This window comes from Tamandua tetradactyla, chromosome 4, assembly GCF_023851605.1.
Source record: "Tamandua tetradactyla isolate mTamTet1 chromosome 4, mTamTet1.pri, whole genome shotgun sequence".
NCBI lineage: Eukaryota > Metazoa > Chordata > Mammalia > Pilosa > Myrmecophagidae > Tamandua > Tamandua tetradactyla.
In genome coordinates, this window is record NC_135330.1 from 113460646 (window position 1) to 113486188 (window position 25543).

The window sequence follows — 25543 nt, forward strand, 5'->3', positions numbered from 1 at the left end:
AAAAATTTTTATGTATGGGTAAATTACTTCTAGAGATAAATAAAATTAAAACATAGAGTATCTGCCCATCTGTATGGGTGAATTGAGGCATGGGTCTACCTAAAGGCAGATGAATAGATATAATGACGCTTCTAAGGCCTTTCGAAGAACAAAGGACCTTCCAGGCTTCTGGGGTGCAGCTAAGGGACCTGTTTATGGAGCTGGGTGCTGGCTGCCTGAGCGGGTTCAGTTTGTGAAAAATTCTTGACCTCTGTACTTACAGCATGTGCACTTTTTTGTCTAGCACAGTGTAATAATAACTTTCAAAAAAATTAAAAGTCCCTTCTACTCTTAAGATTCTACTTTAGCTTACTTCTCAGACTTTCATCCTTCTAGAAGCTACCACCGTCTGGTTGTGATGCCGCGTGGAAGCCGAAGCCATACCTCACATATGGCCCCTCTGGCCAGCCGGGCGCCTCAGATGAGAACTGCGTCCAGGCCACCACCAGCAGCTCAGCCACCAGCAGCAGCCCCACCATCTGCAGTTGGCTCACCTGCACCCCGGCAGCCAGGTCTGATGGCCCGGATGGCAACCACTGCAGCTGGCGTGGCTGTGGGCTCTGCTGTTGGGCATACTCTGGGTCATGCCATCACTGGGGGCCTTGGTGCTGGGAGCAGTGCTGAACCCTCAAGTCCTGACATCACTTACTAGGAGTCTCAGGGAGCCCAGCCAGCATACCAGCAGCAGCAGGAGTTTGGCCCTTGCCCCTATGAGATGAAACGGGTTTTGGGGTGTGCCCAGAACCAGGGTGACCTTAAGCTTTGTGATGGTTTCAGTGAGGTGCTGAAGCAGGGCAGAATGGCAAATGGATTAGCATAATCTGAAATTGAAAATGAAGAAATGGAAAATCTGATCTAATGACCAGGTTAATTTAGCATAAAACTATAACTGATAGTGAAACTATAAAGTGTAAAATCACCAGTTAAACCTCTCTATCAATAGCGTCTTTGCTTCAGAATCACAAAAGGAGAGGGTGTTCTTATAGAAGAGTTCAATGAGATGGTGTAGAGTTTGGGGCTGGACAAATGTTTGTGCTGCCTCCTTAAGCCAGCCGCTGTAATGTCATTATCCATGACTAATTAGAATAAAGTGATTTTCTTCCAAGGGGGGAAAAAAAAAAGATTCTACCTTAGGAAAATACTCAATATCTATTTAGATTGTTAGAATTAAAAGAACTAAAAATTCTACATACAAACAGGTAGAACTGGAATCAGAGTCATTTCCTCTCATTAATTATCCATCCCGTGACACTCGGCCTGACTCACCAGGGTGGTTTTTCTTGACTTTGATGACTACAACCCAATACACTGGGCCTAGGAATGACTTAGCATCTAACAGTGGCTGCTGACTGCTGAGTCTGCTTTCCAGTTCATGGATGCAAGGGTGGGTGTTGAAGAAAACTCACCAATGACACAATATAAGAAGAAATAAAGGAGAGAAAGAAGAGGGGAGAAAGAGAACAATCTAAATAAAAGTTTACCTACTTCATACCTATTGCAATAATAATTTTTGCGTTATAGGCTCAAATTTTCCTACAAAACGTTAATCTCTCTATTTCCCACTTACCTCATGGGAATGAAAACTATCACTTCAGTGAATTTCGCTTTAAACTTTCTAACCCTGTTAACTCTGAGATTCCAGACTCTCTTGAAGAAATATTCATCTAATGTGAGTTGCCGCAGCTGCCCCTCTTCTTCATTCCTAAAGCCTAAAGGGGTTTCTTGGGAAAGATGTGACAATTCTTGTCACTTGGGAATATCATAGTTATGTGAGTTCCTTGACCACAAAGCACTTTAGAGATAGCAAATCTCTCAAAATTCCTCTCTTAGCCAAACAAATACCTAGTAAGAAGATGGTGTTCCTTAACTGTGAAAAATTCTGTTGTTTTTTTTTTTCTATAACTATGAAGTTTTATTCTACCATAAAGCTATAGATAAAATATTTTGGAAAAACATTTTTACTGAAGGAGAAGACAATATTGGCATTTTAAAGGAAGGAAGGAAGATATGAAAATATACAGAGCTCAAGGTATCTCAGGGATCATCGTCCTTTACAAGGGTATCTGTCAGTTGATATGTACACTTCTCTGAATGCATATTATTTGATAAAATCAAACAGCAGATGATCCAAAGAAGCAAATTAATTTGCAAGAACAAGGAGGGAACTAGCACTTGCTGTGGGCCCAGAGTGGGCCAGCCATCGTGGTGGATGCTTTTCTATACTTGACTTGACTCAATCTTTACAACTACCCTGAAAGGCATACCCCATATTACAGGTGAGGAAACTGAGTATCCGGTAAGCTTAGTAGGTCACATGGCTCGAAAGTGGCTGAGCCAGGATGTGGGAAGACATCTGTCTGGTGTCCACCAAACCACACTGCCTTCCTTATTTGCTAACCCCAGTGAGGAGCTGACCCTGTGCAAAGAGGAAAGAGAGCACCTACCACAGGCCGCATGGCTTCTAGAAAGGTGGGGCCCACATTCCAGCTGGCAACGGCTGGTGAACAGATTAAGCTTTGCCTACAGGGAGAAATAGTCACCTCCACAACAAGTTTTGTTTCTGTCAGTCAAAGTGAATGAGACAGAGAATAGAGAGGTCCTGGGTGACCCGGATGGAAATAGGATTTCTGAGCAGGAATCAGAGCCGGAAGCTTGAAGCCATGGAGGGAATTCTGTGGGGGCAGAGGGAAGGCTGCTTTTGTCTCCGGGGTCTCAAGGAACCAGGCAGCCATAGACCACCCTGAACCGGGGCAGAAAGTGGTCCTTGGGGGAAGCACACAAGCACTGGAGAATTCCAACATCTGTTGGGTGCCAGCCCAAAGCCAGCTGGGCTGAGAGCCTGCTTAGCAGCCCCTCCTCGTAGGTTTAAGGGGAAGGAGTGGGCGCCCTGGAATCTCCAATTAACTGTGCCAAACCTATGGATAGCCCCAATGTCCTTTAGAATAGGAAAACTATAAAATCTGATTTGAGCTTCATGTTTCCATACTACTGTGTTTTCTTTGTGTTTATTTTTCCTTCATTTTCTGGTTAAATCACTTTTGAAAAATTTCAGCCTTTACCATGAAGAAGGAAAGGCGAAGGGATTTGTCCAGATCTAGGCCGAAGTAGGTGGGGAGATGAGAATATGCCTAGAGGCTGGATAAAACTTCAGCATGGGCTGCCTGCAGTCCTGGAGCAGGGAAGAACCCCCGGAAGTGAGAGAGCTGGAGAATGAAAACCTGGAAACCTCAGGCTGAGGGAATTTACCCCTTTCTGTAAGTCTGTCCTCGTGGCTCGCATTTTGTTGGGTGATGACCTTAAGCCTGTGAGTCGCATATCATTTACCTTCAGAATCTCCTTTCTCGCTTGGGTTAATACTGGTTTTCATCTCATCTAAGAAGCATCACTATTTTATGCATCACTTAGAAAGAAAAAAAAATGCCATCAGGTAACCATGACATGCCATATAAGACGCATCCTCAAATTGGAAATGTGAAAAAAGATGCATCTTAGAATTAATAAAAGACTGTAGCTTTTAATCAGTCTTCAGGCCACTTTCCAATTACAGTATTTTCTACTCAAGTTTGGTGTAAACTTGGAATTAGAGATTTCTTTTCCTCTGAGGCAAACTTATCATTGATAGAAGTAGCCAGATTTAGCATTTCTTTCAGATTATTGGATAATCAGGGATAAATTTTGAATAGTCTACAAAAGGATACAAAAATCTAGAAATGGGAATCACCCAGAGGAAAAAAAAATGAGGTACACACAGTCCAATTCATTTTAAAGTAAATGAAAATGCCAGAACGGTATTGAAACTGTGCTCCAATTGCAGCTTATCTGCCACAATATATGTGTATATTTTGATTATTCAAATTCTTGATATGGTTAGACACTATATTTATATGCCCACTTAATACAGTACCCACCATTCCTACCTTTTCAAGGTCTTCCAACTCTTCAAGGACCTGGGTGAAAGCAACCTCCTGGAACAGGCCTCTATTTCCCCTGAGTTCCTACAGTACTCTGTACTACTTTTGTAACCTGTCAGTCTGGTATTTTTAGTGCCATTTGCATGTGTGACAATATGTTGTAAGCTCATCAAAGACAGGCTGGTATCTTACACATTCCCAAGATTTAAAAAATATGTTTTTAAAAATATTTGAAATCTTTGAGCTTTCACCCTAAGTATTCTTCCTTGTGTCCTGTCTTGTTTCAAATAGGATTTGATGTGGCTTACGGAAGTGTAAATGGTAGTACATCATTTATGTAGTAAAATACAGAAATAAGTGCTAAGGGAAAATGTAAGTAGGAAATTGGGTAAAACCAGTAATGAGTTAGAACATGAAACGTTCTACAACATTCTGTTGCCAGAAATAAGGTCAAATTTGACTCTGAGCTTCCTAGTCATCAAAGAGAGGAGGGAAACTTGATCAGTTTGTAGGACTGTAAGACATGATTTAAAACTAGCTGCTATACCCTGTAAATCTGCACCCAGCTGGCATACACTTATTTTTGTATTCCAGATCCTAACTCAAGGCTTGGGATGTGGTAGGCCATATTTTGGGTCTTAAAAAAAACAAGAACCAAACCTTCTAATTTGAAGTAATTTTATATTTACAGAAGAGTTAGAAAGAATGTACAGAGAGTTTCAATGTACCTTTCATCCAGCTTCCTTTAATGTTAACATCCGATATAACCATGATACCTTTATCTAAACTAAGAAAATAACATTGGTACAATACTATTAACTAAACTATTAAATAAACTAACAGACTTTATTTGGATTTCACCAGTTCTTCCTCTAATATGCTTTTCCTATTTCAAGTCTCACTGCAGAATCTCATGTTGCATTTAGTTTTTTATACTTTTAAAAATTACTGAGGACCCAGAGTTTTTGCTTATGTCAGTTATACCTGTTGATATTTACTGTATTAGATATTAAAACTTAGAAAATTTAAAAATATTTGTCTAAAACAACAAACCGATTATATGTTAACATAAACATTTTTATGAAAAATAACTACATTTTCCAAAACAAAAAAATAAGTAAAAAGAGTGGCACTGTTTCACACTTTTAGAAAAACACCTTTAATGGCTGGATTTCATACCTGCATTTGCATTAAATCTATTGCAATATAACATATCATGCAGCCTCTTGAAAACTCCCCTGAATGTTGTGAAAAAAAATAAGGACAAAAAAAAGCAAATAATATCTTGCCTCTTTTGACCTAGTTGACCCCTGAAAGGTTTCAGGGACCACACTTTGAGAACCACCGATAGGCATACAGCATGCTTACTCTATTAAATGTCCATATCACCACAGCTTCGTTTTTCTTGTTCTTTTTGTCTCAGTGAAGTTGTATACTCTAGGTAATTCAGATAAGAGGAATCATACGATAAGTGTCCTCTTATGTCTGACTTGTTTCACTCAGCACGAGGTCTTCAAGGCTCATCCAGGTTGCAATATATTTCAGAACTTTATTCCTTTTTGCAGATGAATAACATTCCACTGTGTGTCCATACCACATTTTGTGTATCCATTCATTCACTGATGGGCACTTGGGTTGCATCCACATTTAGGCTACTGCGAATAATGTGTCTGCCTCATTTGGGGGCTCAGTATCTGAAAGTCACTTGCCCACAGATAGAACCCTTGTCCTCCAACCTGGCCTTCATCACCAATAAAGGTGACACTTTGGTCTCCACCTGCCGACTCCTTTCTCTAGTATCTTAACTGATTGAGAACTCCAGTGAGGAAGAAGGGTGCTATAATTTTGCCCCCTCAAAGACCCTAGCATGATCACACAGGGCTAAGTGTTAGCAATTCTAGGTCACTGCTAAGAAGACAGTTATTGAAGATGGCCTAAAAATATAAAATTTGTTTTGAGTGCTATTGTCAGCAATTTTTTTACATTCTTAAAGAATTAAATCAATATTGTATTCATTTATTTATTTTTGGGTGCATTGGCAGGAAATCGAACCCAGGTTTTCCACAAGACAGGTGAGTATTCTATCACTGAACCACCCGTGCACCTCAAATTGATATTTTGATTGACCCTTATCTGGATTACATGCTGTTGGCAGTGCTCTGACCTGTCCTAATCACAAAGCTTATGCACTTTGCACATTTAATTGCACGTCTGTTCCCCACTTCCTTTGGGACAAGTACTTCATCTTGTTCCTGTCATATATTTAGTCTTAGCAAAGTGCCCAACACATCATAATTGCTCCATGTAATTTGCTGGAAAAAAAAAAGATAAAAAATTAATACTGATTCTTATCAAAAGTTCAAGTGCTAGTCAATTTTTTTTTCTTTTGGGAAAGAACTGCCTTTGGGAAAATACTTTAATAAATCACCTAGTGATAGAAGTGCAAGACCGTGAAGGCTGGAAAAAAAAGATGGTTAAATTGCCTCTATTTGAGAAAGCAAGAGGAAATTGTCATTTTTCCCCCTCGTGTTGGGCAGGTAGGGAATGGGACTGAGAACAGAGAACAGCCAGTGAGCTGACCTCAGTTAGGGGTTATAAGAAGTAGTGGTGGGCGGATGGCTAACAATATTTTAAGGGGAGGGAGGACCAGAGTCCAATCTGAAGTAGCATTGTAGCAACATAATACACTCTCTTTCTTCCCAGCTTCATAACCTCATGAAGTCCAAGGGCAGTGCAGGGGGCAGAGGTGGGGGTGGTGGACACACCTGGCTTTGGCACAGTGACAAGGGCAGGAGAGGGGGTGAGAGGCAGAAATGACTCTGAGGGCTTAAACCTCCCACGCATTGACAGAAATCTTGGGGAAGGTTTTGGATTTCTTCAGAGGTTATGTAAAAACCTCATCTGGGTTTCAGGGGGACAGGAGACCCCATCAGACACGTGGGCTAACACCTGAAACAATATTTGTGGTAGATCGCTGTGCGAATATTCTGCCCTTTTCAGATCATGTTACTTTTATGTTTGGGTCAATCCAGACCTCAGAAAGCCATGAGGCAGAACACCTTTGCTCTGCCGACTAGTAGAATTATTGCCACTGACTTGACGTTCAAGGTTAGGCCTATATTGACTGAGATTATAAGAAATGAGCCATATGAAAATACTGAATTTAAGATTGTGTGGAGATTAAATCATGTAACTGGGGAAACGTGTTGCTTGTCTTATTATTGGACATGCAAAATTTTTTTTTCCTAGAACAGCGATTTATATTAATACAAAATCATGGTGAATCATCCAACCAATTTTATTTCCCACTTTGCTTTGGTTGTTAAAAACACCTAACAAAATTTGGAGCCTACTTTAAGGAAGATGCAGAACTTGATGATGCCCAATTTAATGCTATCCTCACTCCTGGGTCCAGCTGATTGTCCTATTTCCTCTTTTCAGTTCACACCAATTGCCAAATTTTTTAAGGTGTTTGGGCTACCCATAACTCTAGAAGCTACTTCCACTATTTTTTCAAACAGGGCCATGTGTAAAGAAAATTAATTAATATACACTCCAAATTCTACTATCTCTAATCCCTACCCCAGTGTGCTCTTGGCTGGAAAGAGTGGAAACTAAGAGATAAGCTATCAGCCTCAGGGTTGGCCAGCACACACCCAACACTTCCCCACTCCCACCCTAATAAGTAATTGCTGCCTTTTATAACAAAATGACTTATGGGTCAGTTTTTCAGATCAAAATCATGCTAGTTCACACACACACACACACTTTGCTTATTAAGGGATGAGAAGACCCATTTAGATACAGAATTCTCTTAGCTTTTCTCAGGAAGAACTTATTAATTTAATGCATTTGCCACTTACATTGTCTATATAAATACTACTCCATACTTAATTGGTATGTTGATATTTAGTATCTATGAAAAAAAGGACTTATTAAAAATTAAATCTTTCCCGGGCAGCTGCCAAAAATGGCAGAGGGTCGGGTGCTGGCGCTCACTGGCCAAGGCCATCTCCTGGGTCGCCCAGTCCCCACTGTGGCTAAGCAGATACTGCTGGAACGGAAGGTGGTGGGCGGGCGCTATGAGGGCATCAGTAGTTCTGGAAATTTCCATAGAAATAAGTTGAAGTACGTGACCTTCTTCCTCACGCACACGGACAGTAACCCTTCCCGAGCCCCTTACCACGTCCGGGTCCCCAACCACTTCCGGGTCCCCAGCTGCATCCTGCCCCGGAAGACCAAGCCGGGCCAGGCTCCCTGGCCTGCCTCGAGGTGTTTAATGGAAACCCAGCCCCCTATGACAAGAAAAAGCGGATGGTGATTCCTGTGGCCCTCAAGCTTGAGCTTCTGAAGCCCACTCGAAAGTTTGCCTGCCTGGGGTGTTGGACTCATGAGGTTGGCCGGAAGTACCAGGCAGTAACAGCCCACCCTGGAGGAGAAGAGGAAGGAGAAGGCCAAGATCCACTACCAGAAGCAACAGCAGCTCGTGAGGCTACCGAAGCAGTCCGAAAAGAATGTGAAGGAAAATTGGCAAATACGCAGAGGGCCTAAAGACCCATAGATTCTTGGTCTGAGCTCAAGAGTAAAAATATTATTTTTCACACTGAACCTGGCCTGCCCTTCCTCTATCACCTCCCCGGAATGTGGGGTGTCCTCAGGCAGCAGCCCCGGATCTCCAGGTAGCCTGGGGCTGAGAAGGCTAGCGAGGCACAGAGGGCCCTAGTGTGTTTGAGTTCACTGCTCAAGAGATCAACAGCTAAGAGCTGCCACAGTTGGTGTCTGGCCTACCTGTTCACGAGAGAATTTTGCAAAAACTGACAGTGGGAACTGCCAGTTATCTGGGTTTCAATGTTTTTGCAAAAGAAGGCTGGGAGATTATAATGGGGGGCCTTAAATTGTGACTGGGATCTTTGTTCAAAGCATTCCGTGTGGTTCCATAGCATACTCTGCAGCTGTTAGAGTGTTAGAAATCACATGTGTGTATGGGGTGTACTGGGGGTCTCAGAGGGTATTCATAGAGGCCCATGCTGGGAAGACTGTGTCCTGGGCTTACAGGTACTTCCTTTGCCCTTTCGCTGTACAATGTGATAAGAAATAAATTAATTAAAAAAAAATTAAGTGTGAAAATATGAGTGTGGCAAACCTCCAAGCATTATAATCAGCACTAAATTTACCCCCTGCTATAGCCCAGTTATCTCCCCAGATTTAGCAGTGGTTACCAGTTCCATGCATATCCGTCCAGACTCTTGTCTATCCTGTGGTATGCTGTACCGTTATGTAGTTGTATAACCTGTTTTTTGTCACTGGACAATGCCTTAGAACACTTTCCTGCTTCAAGGGAAGAGCTTGTTTCTGTGTTAACTTATCCAAACCACGTTTCATAGCCACGAGCTGTTCTTCCAACTTTATTTTTCAGTCAGTGGTATTGCAAAAAAACGAAGTTGCAGGTCACAGAGAAATTTGCTGTGCCTGAAATATGGTGCTCAACCAATATTAGTCTGTATTAGTATTCTTAGTCCAAAGTTCATTTAGTTGACAATTATTTACCGACCTTCTAGTCTAGGTCCTGGGGCTATATCAGTGAAAGAGAAAAAAAAAACAAACCCAACAATCTCTTCCTCCATGGCACTTAGAGTTTCTTGTGGGGAGATAATAAAATAAGTAAAATAAATAGTGTTTTGATTGATGATAAGTGCTACAAAGACAAATTAAGGAGAAAAGAAGAATGGGGGTTTCCCAAGAGGTGGCTGGAGTGCAATTTTAAAAACCTGGTGGTCATAGATGACCAATGGAGAAGGTAACAATTTGAGCCAAGTCTACACCTTTAATTTCTGTAGACAGATACTTAGAAACTTTTGTTTCAGAGGAAGGGAAAAGAATACCCATGAGGCATGTGCAGCAATTTCTTTCTCACCAATTAGCCTTCCCACCAATGGCTCACTCTAAAACCTTGACTGCGGAACAGTTCCTGTCTAATAAAAGTCAGGATGACCACACTTCTTTTAGCCTGCCAGACAGCTTGGGTAACAATTTGGCTGCTTTCTCTTTCTGGCTTCCTCTTTAGGCACTTGCACTTTTAAAGGCATCAAATTGCTTCTCTGGACTACTATTTTGAAAAATCCCTTGAGACAAAGATTCTCAACCTTTGGCCGCACTTTGGCATTACCTGGAGAGCTTTAAGGACTCCTGATGTCTGGAACCACTCCCAGAGAATCTGATTTCTTTGATCGGGGGTATGGTCTGAGCATTAGGATTTTTAAAAGTTCTCCATGTGATTTTAATGCACAGCGAGGGGTGAGGACTACTAAAGGCTACTGACCCTTAGTGAGAGGGTGTTCATCACTGACCCCAGGTTTTCAGTTGGAGGCCAATTTGGCCAGAAAGTAAGACTAGGATGTCCTATAATTAGCCAGTTGTGAATATTAATAATTATACCTTAACTTGCATATAATCTCAGTTTTACAAAGTTCTTTCTAAAATATTATGTTTTCTCAGAATATATGTTGCTATCCTGAATGTTGTCCTAAAAAAGACACTAGAGTTCTGTGCTGGTGATGATCAGTGTGGGAAGGACTTCGCTGAAAGGTTGAGTCATTCAAAAAGAATTTATTGAGCAGCTACTGTGTGACACATTGCACTGTCAAATAAAAAAAATTGACAGGTCTCAGACCTTTCTTGACACGAAATTTAAAGTGTGATTTAGTCAAATGACTTAAAAATAATTTTGAACTACAAATGGTAACTAGAAAAAGGAAAATGTTTAATTGAATGCTTATCCATCTCTTTAACATCTGTTTAGCATTTTCCTATATAACTTTATCATCTGGGAATTACTCTGTAAACAAGCTCAGACTCAGAGAGGTTGTGCCTAAAGCAGGGCAGTTTTATAAGTTGTAGAACCAGAATTTGAACCCAGTTCTTCTAACTTTGAAACTGCTATTCTTGCAGTGTGGATGGGAACTGTTGGGCTACAGCTTCTCTGTTTATGCTATAGCTATGCTCCACTGAAGGCATCATGTGATCCAAGAAAATGCATTCATTGATTGGCTTCAATACTGGGTCCAGAAGCAGGGCTCCATCATCCTGTAGCTGTGTGACACTGAGAAGTCACCTCTCTGTGCCTCTTTCTCTCACATACAAAATGAAGAAAACAGTTACTAATCTTTCTCCCTTGTGTGACTGTTTGAGAGAGTCAAAGGTAGCAGTGTACACAAAAGTCCTCTGTAAATTGTAAAAGTACTATATCAAATGATGAAGAGGAATTTTTGACTATGAAAAAAATTTTTTCTTCACAGATTTGTGAAGAGCCAAACAACTTTGGAAGTATATCTCCTTATCAGCATAGAGGTATGCTTCAAATCTAATTCTCATCACACTGGCACAGTTTTTTGAGAATTGCATCAGCCTCTACACCTATACTAAAGGATATAAAATACAGGGTAAGACAGAAATAGCCAGTAAAAAATTATAGACTCACGTTCATATATGTTCTATAGAAATGTTCTTGGGCTTCTCCACATATTTTTACATATCTGAGATTTTAGTAAATTAAAACTTTGATCTACAAGCAGTTTCAAATTATTATGCCCTATGCTATTTAAAAAAAAATTATTTCCTTTTCCGTAGCCAACTTTGCAGTCACCTCTACTGAGGCAGCCTTGAAAAAAAACCACATCAGCAGCTGAGGTGAAGTTCTACCACCATTTCCTTTTCTGTTCTTTCACCTATATGAGAAACTTCAAAGATCCAAAGCAAAACTGAGAAAAATAAGGACAATGTAATGAATTTCTCACCGAGTTCAATTTATTCGGATGAAAGGATTGCCCATTATTTAGAGATTATCCTTTCATTCATGAAATGGTAAGGGCAGATCACTGTTGCTTTTAATGAGCTTTATTGGCAAGATTAAAAAACGGCGTACTTATATGGGGACCCACATTTCTAGGAAATACTACTGATGCATAAAATACCAAATTTGGGAAGTACTCCACTATGATCTTTTTATTTAATTATAAAAAGAACACAAGTACATGTTAAAGATTCAAAGAACACCAATGGTTGTAAAATTTTATTTATTTGTTTTCATGGACAGGCTCCGGGATTCGAACCTGGGTCTCCGGCATGGCAGTGAGAATTCTGCCACTGAGCCACCGTTGCACCACCTTGCTTATAAAATTTAAAATAAAAATCTTTCAAGCCTTTGAAACTACTGGTTTCCTCACAGTAACCTCCATCACAGTCATCACAGTAATCTCTATTAATAATTTATTATAAGACCTCTGAAAATTTGTAATACATATGCAAACATATATATTGATTTTTTCTCCAAATGGATTGGCTGCTCTGCATCTGTATTTGCTCTCATAATACAATTTAATTACATCCAGGCTCTTTGTTTTAAAATCTTAAGTTTTCTTGATATTCTATTAAATTGTATTGGGTTCCTACTACGAGCTAATTTCCATGATCATTATGGAGAGAGGTGGACAGACAGCAAGTGCCAGGAAAAGAGAGGTCAGATAGAAAGAGGAGTAAGTCTACCAAAAAGTTAGTAATCTGGAAGGAACGCAGAGTAATTATATAAATAACTCTAGTATTTGTTCATTCATTCAATCATTTATACAGTTTACAAACTACTTACATATCCAATGATAATTCTGTGAGGCAAGATGGAGACTGAAGACAGAAGTTAACTGCTACTAAATAGCCATTATACAAGCCACAGAAATAGTAGTGTAAAAATCACGGAGACTGCTCATTCTTACAACTACTTATCTTTATCCACAGCCCTAATTTTAGCTGGGCCCATGGTCCCCAGAAAAAAGAATGCATTTCCCAGCTTCTCTTGGACCTAAAGACTCTGTTTGTAGGTTCTGGCAATAAGATGAAATAAGTGATACATGCAAGTTCGGAGCCATGCCTTAAAAATAAGGTGTCTGCCCTTCAATTCCTATTTATCCATTTCCTATTGATTGGGAAGATGGATAAGATTAGTGTGATTACCTGAGTGGTCATGGTAGGAAAGATGAATAGAATTGTGGGTGGGAATAAAGAGGGACAAAGTAGACTTCAACTGCATCTGAAGTATTTTTTTCATTTATTAAAATAATTACTTGAAGCAAATATGGAAAATGTTAGCAATTACTAGTTGTAGCTGGTGGATACCTGAATTAAAAAAAAAATCTCAGCATGTCTCTGTATCTTGAATTTTTTTAATTTTAATTTAAAATCAAATTATAGGACAGTGGACAGTCATCTAGTAGAATTTTTATAAGAATTTCAAAGAGCATTTTAGGAAAATAATTAGTGACATGGGAAATACTCATAATACATAATGAAAATGCTTGAATGATTTTTCTGATAGGCCTAACTGATAATAAGAACCCAGCATTAGCCCCCAGCCAACTGATTAACCTTATAATTTACCAGGAATTTTTAAAATCCAGTTTGTGCTGGTTTGAGACCATTATGTACCCCAGAACGCCATGTTCTTTTTCCTAATCCAACCTTGTGGGGGCAGACCTATCATGGGAGCTTTTGATTAGGTTGTTTCTATGGAGATGTGACCCATCCAATCGTGGATGAGACCTTTAGATGAGGTGGTTTCCATGGAAATGTGTCTCTCCCCATTCCAGGTGGATCTTAATCTTCCTGCTGGAGTCCTTTAAGAGGGAACCATTTTGGAAAAAGCTTCAGAGCTGACACAGACAGATACAGAAAGAAAATGCCCCCGGGGAAGCTGTTTGAAACCACAAGCCAAAGGACAAGCCAATGACAGCCACATGCCTTCCAAGATGAAAAAGCTGTTCCATATGCCATCAGCCTTTCTTGAATTCAAGGTATCTTTATCTGGATGCCTTAGTTTGGACATGTTTATGGCTTTAGAGCTATAAATTTGTGACTTAATAAATCCTCTTTATAAAAGCCAATCCATTTCTAGTATATAGCATTCAGTAGCATTAGCAAACTAAGACACAGTCTAAAAATGAGTAACTATTATTTTTTCCAAAAACAGTCCCAACAAAGAGATCTTTGAATTAGATTGTTCTTCCAACAAACTTGAAACAAAACAATGCTCTATGCTTACAGTAAATTGGGGAAGATGCTTTATCATCAATATGATTCCCATTTTTAAAAAATCTGCAAAAACTGTGTTATGGTTAGGTTCACGGGTCAACTTGGCCAGGTGATGGTGCCCAGTTGTCTGGTCAAGGAAGTACTGGCCTAACCATTCCTGCAACCATTACTCTTGCTCAGCATAAACAATCTCATAGAAACTTCTTGTCAGACAAGGCCCTTCTATGACCGTGATGGAGCAAGACAAAAATTAAAACCACCCCATAATCACATTTGAACGCAGGCAAAAACATGGACCTTGTCCAAGTGGCCTACAGAGTCAAAAATAAGTATCCGCTGAAATCTTGGGGCATATTTAAAAAAATCATTCACTGCTACCAAGTAATATGTTTAAAGAGAAAATTTGCCTACATCCGTGGGTTTTAAACTTTTTTTGTTATACATCCACAGGTATATATGTAGTATATGTAAATAAATGTGAATATTTCACAGAAATATTTTGTCAAGATACAATACCCACACACTTGTATAAATCAAAAACAAAAGTTTCATGAAATACCTTTACTACATGTAATTCACTTTCTTTTTTTCCCTTCAACCAGAAGGCTGGTTTATTAAATCACCAGCACATTGATTGCATCCGTGGCTGCTAACATCTGCAGTCGGCCAAGGGGAGTGTTTTCCACAATTAGCTATGTTAATAAGGTGAAGGCTTTCAATGAGAAGTCAGAAGAGAGAATCTCTCTCTCTGCTTCAGCCAGCCAATCTCTCCTGGGGGATTCACTGAAGACCTTCATTGGAGCTGTCATCTCGCAGCCTGTTCTATGCAATTTGGACTCATGCATCCCCACAGTTCCATGAAACAGTTAAAAAAAATTTTTTTAATACTAAAAAACACCAAACAAATGAAACATTCTTAACTTTTGATCATTCCATTCTACACATATAATCAGTAATTCACAATATCATCACATAGTTGCATATTCATCATTATGATCATTTCTTGGAACATTTGCATCTATTTCATGAAACACTTTTATAAAATCTCATATATTTATAGATGTCTCCTGTTTTAGTTTGTTAAAACTGCCGGAATGCAATATACCAGAAATGAACAGCTTTTATAAAGGGAATTTATTAAGTTGAAAGCTTACAGCTCTAAGGCTATGAAAATGTACAAATGAAGGCACCAACAAGAGGTTACATTCACTCAAGAAAGGCTGATGCCGTCTGGAACACTTTTGACAGCTGGGAAGGCACATGGCTGGCATCCACTGGGGTCTTTGGCTTCTGGACACCTCTGTTAGATGGGAAAGCACACGGCAACATCTGCTAACCTTCACTTCTGGCTTCTCATTTCATAAGGATTCCCCAGTAATGTTTTCCTTCTGCATTTCCAAAGGTCACTGCCTGTGTGGATACTGTCTGCTCTGAAGCTTTTTCCAAAATGGCTCCCTCTTAAAGGGCTCCAATAAGCACCCACTTTGCATGGGTGGAGACACATCTCCATAGAAACCACCAAATCAAGGGTCCTACCCACAATTGGGTGGGTCACATCTCCATGGAAACAATTTAATCAAAAGGTCCTACCCCATAATACTGAAACGGGATTAAAGAACATGGCTTTTCTGGGTACACAACAGTTTCAAACCGGCATCTCTTGTTGGTTCTGTTTCCCTCGAGAACCCTGACTAATACAAACAGATTGGCAGAAAATATTAAAACATCAATACAAGCTATCTGTGGTTTCTTCTATGGTTTATAAATGCTTTATAATATGTATTATTATTATTTTTATAATCAGAAAAAATGTTCTATTTCTCAAAATTAAAAGTAATATGCCACAATCTAAAAACCTCTTAGATACCAATGATCAATTTTCATTTGTCAAAAACACAAATGGAAGTTATCCAACTTAATTTACTTGGCTTCACACATCAGGAAAAGAACCTGCCCTGCCAGCTGGGCCCTGGTGTGTCTAGAAGCTGGCCTGGCACTCATGCTTCATTATAGTCTCCTGCTAAGCATAAACAATCTCATAGAAACTTTTTGTCAGACAAGGCCCTTCTATGACCGTGATGGAGCAAGACAAAAATAAAACCACCCCATAATCATATTTGAATGCAGGCAAAAACATGGACCTTGTCCAAGTGGCCTACAGAGTCAAAAATAAGTATCCACTGAAATCTTGGGGCATATTAAAGAAAAAAATCACCCATTGCTACCAAGTAATACATTTAAAGAGAAAATTTGCCTACATCCATGGGTTTTAGATATTTTTTGTTATATATCCACAGGTATATATGTAGTGTATGTGAATAAATGTGAATATTTCACAGGAATATTTTGTCAGGATACAATACCCACACACTTGCATAAATCAAAAACAAAAGTTTCATGAAATACCTTTACTACATGTAATTCACTTTCTTTTTTTCCCTTCAATTTCTCTTCTTTTTTTTTTTTTTTTTTTTAAAGACAGAGAGAAGGAAGGAAGGGAGGAAGAAAGGGAAACATCTTTTAAACATTTTCTTGTTTTATTGTATTTTGTTTCTCCGTTTTTGTTACATGGGCTGGGGCCGGGAATCGAACCGAGGTCCTCCGGCATAGCAGGCAAGCACTTTGCCCGCTGAGCCACCGCGGCCCGCCCCTTCTTTTTTTTTTTTTTTAATGAAGCTGGTTGCTATTCAGTAAATTGCTTCTGAAACCTTGGTTTGAAAAGCACTGTGATAGTAGGTCTTAGATATTTGCTTAATTAAATTAGCTGAGGTGGGATTTGATTTAATCTAATTAAGAGAGATGACAAAAGCGTCATTTCATTCATTCATTCAAAAGCAATTACACAGTGTGTCAAGCCCTGTTCTAGTTGCTGACCTCATGGAGTTTTTATTCGAAAGCAGTGTTGTGCAATAAAACTACTAGCCATTTAATTAAACATTAAAGTACACATTCAGTTATTCACAACAGCCAAAAGATGGTGACAACCCAAGTGTCCACTCAGAAGAATGGACAAACAAAATTTGGTACGTACACACAATGTTATTCAGCTGTAAGAGGCAATGAAGTTCTGAGACACGCTGCAATATGGATGAACCTTGAAGACATTATGCTGAGTGAAATAAGTGAGGCACAGGAGGACAAACACTGTGCAATTTCACTTGCCCTTAGCCACATTTCAAATGTTCAACCATACCCATGGCTTTTGGCTTCTACATAGCACAGAGCAGATATAGAACATTTCCATCACTGCAAGAAGTTCTGCTGAACAGCTCTGCTCTAGAGGAAGGAATTTTTGCCCTCTAACTTCCTAAAGTAATGATTTGTTAGAGTATGAAGAGTCTAGGGGGAAAAAAATAATAATTAACACATCTCAAAATCAGGGTGTTCAGGCCACACACTGGAAATAGTCCAGCTTGGACTATTTCCAACACCCTTCTGTCATAATCATACACATGCCAGTCCTTTCTGGATTAACTTCTTGTTATTCAAATCACTTTTTGAGTAACTTTACTTCCTATATTACAGATAACCAGCTGACATGGGAAGTTTTCATCATAAATAAATGGTATTCTGGTTTGCGAATCAATCTAAGTTAGTTTCCTTGATCATTAAAGCTGAGAACCAGACCTGTGCACTATGTTTATGGCAGAGACTACTGGCTGCCTACCGATATCCATTCTTCCTTAATAGAAAAATCCTGATTTTTATTTAAGGTGGCAATGAGCCAGTGAGAAGCGAGAAGACTACAGTATGTGGTCTTCCTTGCAAGTAGATGCAACCATGTTATTGTGCAGTGGGGCTTTAGACCCCTCTTTTCACTGCCTGCAAGATGCATGGGTGGGATTCCAGCATATGTTGTGGCCCACAGGGTACCTGTGGATGGTGAAGAAAGGGTGATCCTGGATTCCTGATGCCCATGGAGCCACCAGAGCTGGACTATGCACCCTGGATTTCTTTCATGTGAGTGAATACGAATCTTTAACTGATGTGCTGAAGCCCTTGTACTCAATCCCTCACTGATGAAATAGTGAACCTTCCAGAGGTGCTTTTGTCATGTGAGGACTTTGAAGAGCTTAAAGACATTTTATTTGAAATCTTTTTAATTGCAAGAGATACCAAATCATATTCAGTTGTAAAATTGAAGACAATCTTAGATTTTGCTAGAAATTACTGTTTAAATCACTGTAAGAAATAACGTGTGTGGTGGTTTGGAGCTGGATGCACCCAGAAAAACATGTTCTTAAATTTAATCCGTTCCTGTGGGTGTGGACCCACTGTATGTAGGATCTTTTCAGGAGGCTACTTCAGTTAAGGTGTGACCCACCTCAATCAGGATGGGTCTTAATCCTCTTACTGCAGTCCTGCACAGATGGGATGACTACAGAAAGAGAAAGCCAGGGAAGCAAGAAGCTGAAATCAACAAAACCTGCAACAGAAGGGAGAGCCCATCGACCCTGCCACTTGCCCTGCCATGTGGCAGAGGAAACAAGCACCATCAGTCGGTGTCCAGGAATAAGGTATTGCCTTGTTTTGGGCATTTTCCCAGACCCTGTGAGCACATAAATTCCCATTGTTTAAACTGAACTCACTTCTTGGTATGGCGTTCAGCAGACTAGAAACTAAAACAGAGATCCTTCCTCAACCACTGGTCAGAGGTCCATTTGTTTTCAGATCCCCTTCACCCTCTTTTTAATTTCCTACCAGATACCAAAGGTCTTCCAGTGCAGCACCCTAGCCCGGTCTTCCCCCAAGAGCCCCATTCTCTGGCTCTTCCCCACTGTGACTTCTCCATCATCCCAATTCACTTTCTCATGCCCTGAACTTGCACAAGGGGTTACTTCCTCTTCTCTGCTAACTGGCTTATTTTTAGATTTACGAAAAACTATTACTGTATTATTAAAATTGCCTGATTATTAACTAGAATGAAAATTTCTATGACGGTAGGACTGTGTCTAATGCATTCATAGTTGGGACCTTCAGGCAAACCCCAGCGCCAATGAGAAAAGTACAAAAATATTTGTAAAAAGGGAACAAGGCTTCAGATTTTATACTGGCATACATCTTTGCTTTAAAGGAAAGATGTGACCAGAGAAGGGAATACACTTGGAAGGTGGGAAGCTTCCTTTTTAGGCTTAACCCTCTAGCACAATGGATAAGATTTCAACCTCATCTTAAAAGAGACCACGTGTCCCCTTATTCAAACAAAGGCCACGATTAAAGACCAAGTTAAAAATAGGGGAAGAGCTCTTCAGCTGTTCGTCACAGGACACCATCAGCTCGCAAGTGGGGCTCCAGCTGAAAAAGATGGGAAAGCACTGTAAACTCCCCTAACATCTTCCTCCCCAAGTCTTTTGCCACTGACCCTGTGGCCCAGAAAAGTCGCGCGGGGGGCGGGAGAGGACAGTGACCGAGCGGGATAATAGGGATTCCCCTAGAGAGTCTTCAGCTTTGACCTCCATAAAACCGCTGGGGCCTTAGGAGAATAGGGCAGCTTCCAGAGTTAAAGCCCTCAACTAAAGCCAACCCCCGAACCTCATCTTCCTGAACAACCCAGCAGTCTTCTCCGAGCCTCAAGGGCTCGACTCTCCGGAAACTCAACGTCCAACAACATCTGTGGACCCTTGATCCAAAAGGCGGTGGGAACTTGAGCCGGGCGAGGCGTGGATAGGAGCTTGAAGAGATTTCATTAAGACGACACCCAGGGTCCCCATCGTCCCGGGCAGCCCCGCGAGGATGTGTGAGGCACGGCGGACCCAGCTCCTGAGGTCCCTGCGGCGCTCCCGCTCCCGGTCGCCCTCTCTCCACCCAGCCTCTCTCCACCCAAGCTCTAGGTAAACCGGGGAACGCGCCATTGTGGCCCGGATACACCCCACCCCGCCCCACCCCCTTGCGCCGACGCGCGTCGTGGCCCCGCCCCCCGAGCGGCTCCGCGGGCCACGTCACCGCTTACGGCACTTCCGGAGGCGCAGCGGACGATGACGTCAGAGGACGCGCCCTCTATATGAGGTTGGGGAGCGGCTGAGTCGGCCTTTTCCGCCCGCTCCCCCCTCCCCCCAGCGCCGCTCCGGCCGCTCCGCGCTCTCCGCGAGTTCTGGGCTCCTGCCACGCCACCGCTGCCGCCGCCGCCGTCGTCTCCCTTCAGCCGCCATCATGATCATCTACCGGGACCTCATCAGCCGTGAGTGCTGACTACACTGCCCTTCCTGCCTCGCGCGGTGTCCAGGGGTATTGGGGGGAGGGAGATAGGACCCGCCATCGTCGGCCCAGGTGCCGCCGGCGTCCCCTCACGGTGCGAGGAGGCGTCGGAGCCTGGGACACGCGCCGGGGAGGGAACCGGAGCCGCGTGCGGCGGGCGCGGGAAATGGCGGCCGCGCCGGGTCTCCGTGACGGGCGCGTCTGTGTCTCTGAACAGATGATGAGATGTTCTCCGACATTTACAAGATTCGGGAGATCGCGGACGGGCTGTGCCTGGAGGTGGAGGGAAAGGTGAGTCGGCCGCGCCGCCGCGTGGGGGAGCCCAGGTCGGGGAGGCCCGGGTTTCCGCCGCTCCCCCGCCCGAGGTTGTGCAATCCTTTCCGCCGCCTCCTGGCGGAGGAGATGTTCTTTCCGGGCTTGGGTTTTTTTCTAGAAAAGTGGAGGCGGAGCCGAGCCTGGAAATAGGTCCGCGGCCTCGGCGCCCATCCTCCTCCCGGGCCGTTTCCCGACGTGTGGCCTTCGTGTGAGAACCAGGCTCTCCGCGTTTGCTCTGTTTCGTATTTGGCCATCTTCCCTTAGCAACCAACTGCAAATAACTCCCACTCAGTTAGAAATGTTATCGTTCCACTGGTCAGCAAAGAATTAAACTGTTTCGGGAAGTCCTAAGTTCATAAATTTTCCCCCAAATGGTTTTCACCAAGAATTGGGGAGAGGGGGTGGCGATTATGCATGCATGAAATACTGGTTAGGTGGTTTGGAGAGTTTGTTTATGCTTAGGTCAAGGATGTTTTTTCCAACCAGTTCCTGTTTTTCCTTAATCCAGATGGTCAGTAGGACAGAGGGTGGCATTGATGATGCTCTCATTGGTGGAAATGCCTCTGCCGAAGGTCCGGAGGGTGAAGGTACCGAAAGCACAGTCATCACTGGTGTTGATATTGTCATGAACCATCACTTGCAGGAAACCAGTTTCACAAAAGAAGCCTACAAGAAGTACATCAAAGATTACATGAAATCGTAAGTAATGTTCAAAAGACCCAACTGTCTTTGGATTCTTAAGAGTTGAGCATTAGAATTTGGCTAACTTTTGAGGTTATTTAGCAGCAGGTTTGGCCTCTGAAAGGCCTTTCCATTTTCTATTGGTCACCTCACAGAGGAGGTTTCTATAGTGTGAGCAGGCTGGAGCATGAAGTGTGGTGTTTGCATTTTAGAATAGAAGAATACTTTGAAAGTAAGTTGACATGGAATTCTTAATTGAAAAGTCTTGAAAGATCCTTTTTGTGAGTCAGTTTTTCTTGATTGCCCCATACTGTTTTACTTATTGAAGGTAGAAAGATAGTTTGTTTTCAGTGTTGCAGATTTTGTTTTTAGAGAGTTTGAATTTTTATTTCTTGATAAGTAACAGCCCAGGACTCAATAGTTTAATCTATTTTTAAAATATTGTTTTAGAATCAAAGGCAAGCTTGAAGAACAGAGACCAGAAAGAGTAAAACCTTTTATGACAGGGGCTGCAGAACAAATCAAGCACATCCTTGCTAATTTCAAAAACTACCAGGTAAATACCTTTACCTTTGGCATTAAGGGGGCACAATTTTAATTTTAATTAATAAAAGTAAAAAATTTCATGAGTCCACTATAATTAAATGATGATGATTTTCCATAAGCGTCTTAGTGGTTTAAATACATAGGTAGCTTGATAGATTCAGCTGGTTTGCTCAAACTATAGAAAGTAGTCTTTGTGTTCCCTAGTGTTTCCACTCCTGTCTATTCAGTTTCCAGAATCTCATCTTTATTCACTTTAATTTTCTCTTGTAGCATTTGTCCATTTTTCTTCTCTTGAATTGGTCATTAATCTCCTAAGTGGTCTTTGCATTTTCTCGTTATAATTTCAGTGTGTCCCATTGCTGCTAGAACTCTTTCTGATACAGCTGAGCTTTTGTTAGTACCTTTGGAAATCTTCAGTGACTTTTTATTACCTCAAAGATTTACAAAAACGAGTCAATTACAACCTGGCACTTTAATTTTCTAGCTTCCCTACATCCCCTGACCATAACATGCTTCTCATATGAAATGCTTTATCACTGTCAGCCCTGTGTTGCTTTGCATGTGTTGCCTGTGCTTGCAATTTGGAATTGTATCTGTGGGTTGAGTAAAAGTTTCTAGAAATCTTAGTGGTATCCTGGGTTGCTCTCTACTCATTTTGGTTATTTATGACAGTGTTAATCCCTCGAGCAGATCTTTGGGGGTTGGTGAGCATTTCTTTCCCAGGCATCTCTGAGCTTTCAGTTGCTGAAATTTGATTGGGGTACAGTGTATCATCTCTTGTTCTGTAGTTTATGGTGGTTGTTTTGAATATGACTCTCTAAGTAATGATCTAATTCTGAGTATTTATTATTTGTTTCCCAAGTTCTATATTGGTGAAAACATGAATCCAGATGGCATGGTTGCTCTCCTGGACTACCGTGAGGATGGTGTGACCCCATATATGATTTTCTTTAAGGATGGTTTAGAAATGGAGAAATGTGTAAGTATGAGAGGAAGGTTGGTCACAAGCAGTACTGTGAAACGGGGGTACTTTAGGTGTAATCCTGATGGTTTCATGACTGGAATAGTCAGAATGCATGTACAGTAGTCCCTTTTATAACGTGGGTCTAGTTTTTCTATTCTTGGGAGATCTAAAAGAGTGTAGAGTTTCACATGTAAAGACTTATGGTACAAAATGGCTCAGAATCTTGGTTATTTACAGAAAAACTCAAGTTTAGAAGGTGATTATAAAGCAGTTTGAAAAATGAACTAGAGATTGGTGATGATACCCTAAGATGTTATTCTTTCCTACAGAAATGGCCTCTTAAACTGCCTTCACAGTTCACTGCACATAACCACAAGTTTCAAAACTTTCACTTTGAATTAGTGATCATTAGCACTGAAAGACTTTTAGTCAGGTGAATGCGCAAAGCCAACTACTGTGATCACAAACATTGCGTTGATTAAGTCAGCTAACTCAGTGCTGAGGGTATCTGTTGTAGGTAGTACAAAAACGAAGGCATTCATTATCCTAGCTTTCAGAAGCTTCAGTATAAATTAGGAACAAAATGTAAACTTGTGAAATGACACTGACACAAAGTTTACAGGCAAAAGACATCTTCAGGTAAAAACTGAATTTGTGAAAGGAATGATTCAGGCAGTATGAGGAAGACGTTCCTCAGAAGGAGAAATGGACTGCATCTGATTTTGAAAGGGTGTTATGCATCCACTGATAGACCTCGAACAAGTTGTTGTTCTTTTGGTTTGCACTAGGATGCGAAAGAAAAAAATCCCTGCGCTTTCTGTCTGTCTTTGTGATGGCCCAGATTGAATAGGGGAATACATATGCAGCCTAGAAAATGATGTGAACTTTCGTATTGGAAAAGAGTTAATATCAGTCTTCCTTGTTTTTACAGTAACAAATTTGGCAATTCCTTGGATCTGTCACCTGTCATCATAAGTGGCTGCTGCTTTTCATCCACACAATACCAGGACTTAGACAGATGGACTGATGCCATCTTGAACTCATTTATTTTGACCTTGATTTATTTGGAGCGGAGGCATTGTTTTTAAGAAAAACATGTCATGTAGGTTGTCTAAAAATAAAAATGCATTTAAACTCATTTGAGAGAATGCCTCTTAGTTTAATATTTAAACTAAATTCATCCTGTAGTGTTCCTGGAGAAGCTAGAGCCTGTTTATAGGTAACTACTTTACAGCATAAGACTGTCTACAGATAACATCTACAGTTAACCTACTTCTGGGACTGGAATATAAAAACAAGAACCAAAAGTCTTAATTCTGAGTTGAAGGGAGGAGACCATGTTCATAGCAGTGCCAACATTTGAAGTGGATCTTTATAACATTTCATCATCTACCAACGGAAGTAGTTAACTCTGGAAGAGTTTTATCAAAAGAATAAAGAGACTATAATAACTTGGAAGCTAAGTATTGTCTGGGCTTATTTATCTTAAGTCAAGTAGAATCAAGTTCTAGAGAAATCTAGAAGTCACCTGGAATGAATGGCAAACCCCCCTGGCTCTGGGATATTAACTGTAGAACAGGGATCAGGCAAACTGGCCTGTCCTACTACTTGTTTTTGTATAACTTATGAACTAAGATGGTTTTATTTTTTTAAATGGTTGAAAAAAATCAAAATACTTTGTGATATGAAAATTATATGAAATTTAAATTTTGGTGTCCAGTTTTATTGGAACACACACATGCTCTTTTGCTTATGGATTGTCTATGGCTGGCTGCCTTCACTCTACACCGAAAGCAGAGTTGAATGGTTGGGGCAGATTACTGTAGGACCTATAAAACCTAAGATTACCAGGTAGCCCTTTACAAAATAGATCTACCAACCTCTACCATCGAAGATGAAATTGTAGAGGAAATAGAGTAACTGGTGGGCTGGAGGGAAAGTAATTTTGTCAGTATACTATGTCTGAAAAGGCTGTACACATCAGAATGAACATGAAAATATTCTGAACGTAAAAGTGCATCTCTGACAGACCTGGAGCAGTTAATGTCTGCTGCTAAGGTTTCCACTATAGATGCAAGAAAAAAAGGTCCTCGCGCTTTCTGTCTGTCTGATTGTGACAGTCAAGATTGAAATGGGGAATACAGGAAAGTCTGAAAACATGGGGAAAGGAAAGTAATCTTTGCAACTCAGAAATAAAACTTTAAATAGCAAATAGCCTTTTTACTCCTCCAAAGGAATATTTTTGAAACTTGAATTTACATAGAGTGTTGGAAGATTATTTCCCCTTCAACCCTTTTGGGTAATTGCACTTAAGTTTAAATAATTTTTAAAAATTGAAATTTTAGAGGTAATAGTCATTGAAGTTTTACAAACGTGGAGCTGACAAGCTCTGATGTTATCTAAGAGCTCCAGCAGTAATGAGACACTGAAATGATAATAAAACTACTTGGGGTACAATAAGCAGTTCAAGACGGGGAACACCTTTTTATACTTTGAACAGTTAATAGATTTACAGAAAAGTCCTACAGAAATAACAGCTCATATACACACAGTTCTCCCTAGTCATATTTTGCATTAGTGTGTTACATGTATAGATGAACCAATATTAACTGAAGTCCATAGTTTACATTAGGGTTCACTAGTACATTTTTTTAAATGTAATTTGATACGTATATGATTTGGTGATGTTACATTAAGTAGGTATTTACCTCATGAGTTGAGGTTTTATAAAAAATTTTGTCATTTAGAGAATGCTGTAGTTTAAAAGACGATTCAAGCTCCCATTGTCTTGGGATATTAAACTATTATCTTATGC

The 25543-nt window shown here is 40.7% G+C and overlaps 1 protein-coding gene, 1 long non-coding RNA gene, 2 other non-coding genes and 2 pseudogenes across 4 annotated transcripts; all 6 read left to right on the forward strand.

Annotated features, from left to right (window-relative positions):
- Positions 1-397: 397 nt before the first annotated feature.
- LOC143679286 (coiled-coil-helix-coiled-coil-helix domain-containing protein 2 pseudogene) lies at positions 398-859 on the forward strand (annotated as a pseudogene).
- A 7061-nt stretch (positions 860-7920) lies between these two features.
- Positions 7921-9121, forward strand: LOC143679287 (large ribosomal subunit protein uL13 pseudogene; annotated as a pseudogene).
- An 8799-nt stretch (positions 9122-17920) lies between these two features.
- LOC143681336 (uncharacterized) lies at positions 17921-19871 on the forward strand. The gene is made up of 3 exons (XR_013174530.1): positions 17921-17987; positions 18387-18544; positions 19661-19871. It is a non-coding gene; the product is annotated as an uncharacterized LOC143681336 (long non-coding RNA).
- Positions 19872-20004: 133 nt separating this feature from the next.
- Positions 20005-24435, forward strand: TPT1 (tumor protein, translationally-controlled 1). Its single transcript, XM_077158282.1, has 6 exons — positions 20005-20205; positions 20440-20513; positions 21046-21236; positions 21669-21774; positions 22627-22743; positions 23660-24435. Exons 1-6 carry the CDS (start codon positions 20178-20180, stop codon positions 23660-23662), a joined length of 519 nt encoding a protein of 172 aa, XP_077014397.1. The 5' UTR covers positions 20005-20177; the 3' UTR covers positions 23663-24435.
- On the forward strand, positions 23464-23590 carry LOC143681949 (small nucleolar RNA SNORA31). Its single transcript, XR_013174984.1, has one exon. It is a non-coding gene; the product is annotated as a small nucleolar RNA SNORA31 (small nucleolar RNA).
- A 307-nt stretch (positions 24436-24742) lies between the features above and the next one.
- On the forward strand, positions 24743-24874 carry LOC143681951 (small nucleolar RNA SNORA31). The gene has a single exon (XR_013174986.1). It is a non-coding gene; the product is annotated as a small nucleolar RNA SNORA31 (small nucleolar RNA).
- Positions 24875-25543: the final 669 nt, after the last annotated feature.

Excerpts from the sequence above, each read along its gene's own strand:
- TPT1 (XM_077158282.1), top strand. The coding sequence starts at position 20,178 with ATGATCATCTACCGGGACCTCATCAGCC. Across the intron at positions 21,237-21,668 it reads ATCAAAGATTACATGAAATC|AATCAAAGGCAAGCTTGAAG; the intron begins GTAAGTAATGTT and ends ATATTGTTTTAG. Across the intron at positions 21,775-22,626 it reads CTAATTTCAAAAACTACCAG|TTCTATATTGGTGAAAACAT; the intron begins GTAAATACCTTT and ends TTGTTTCCCAAG.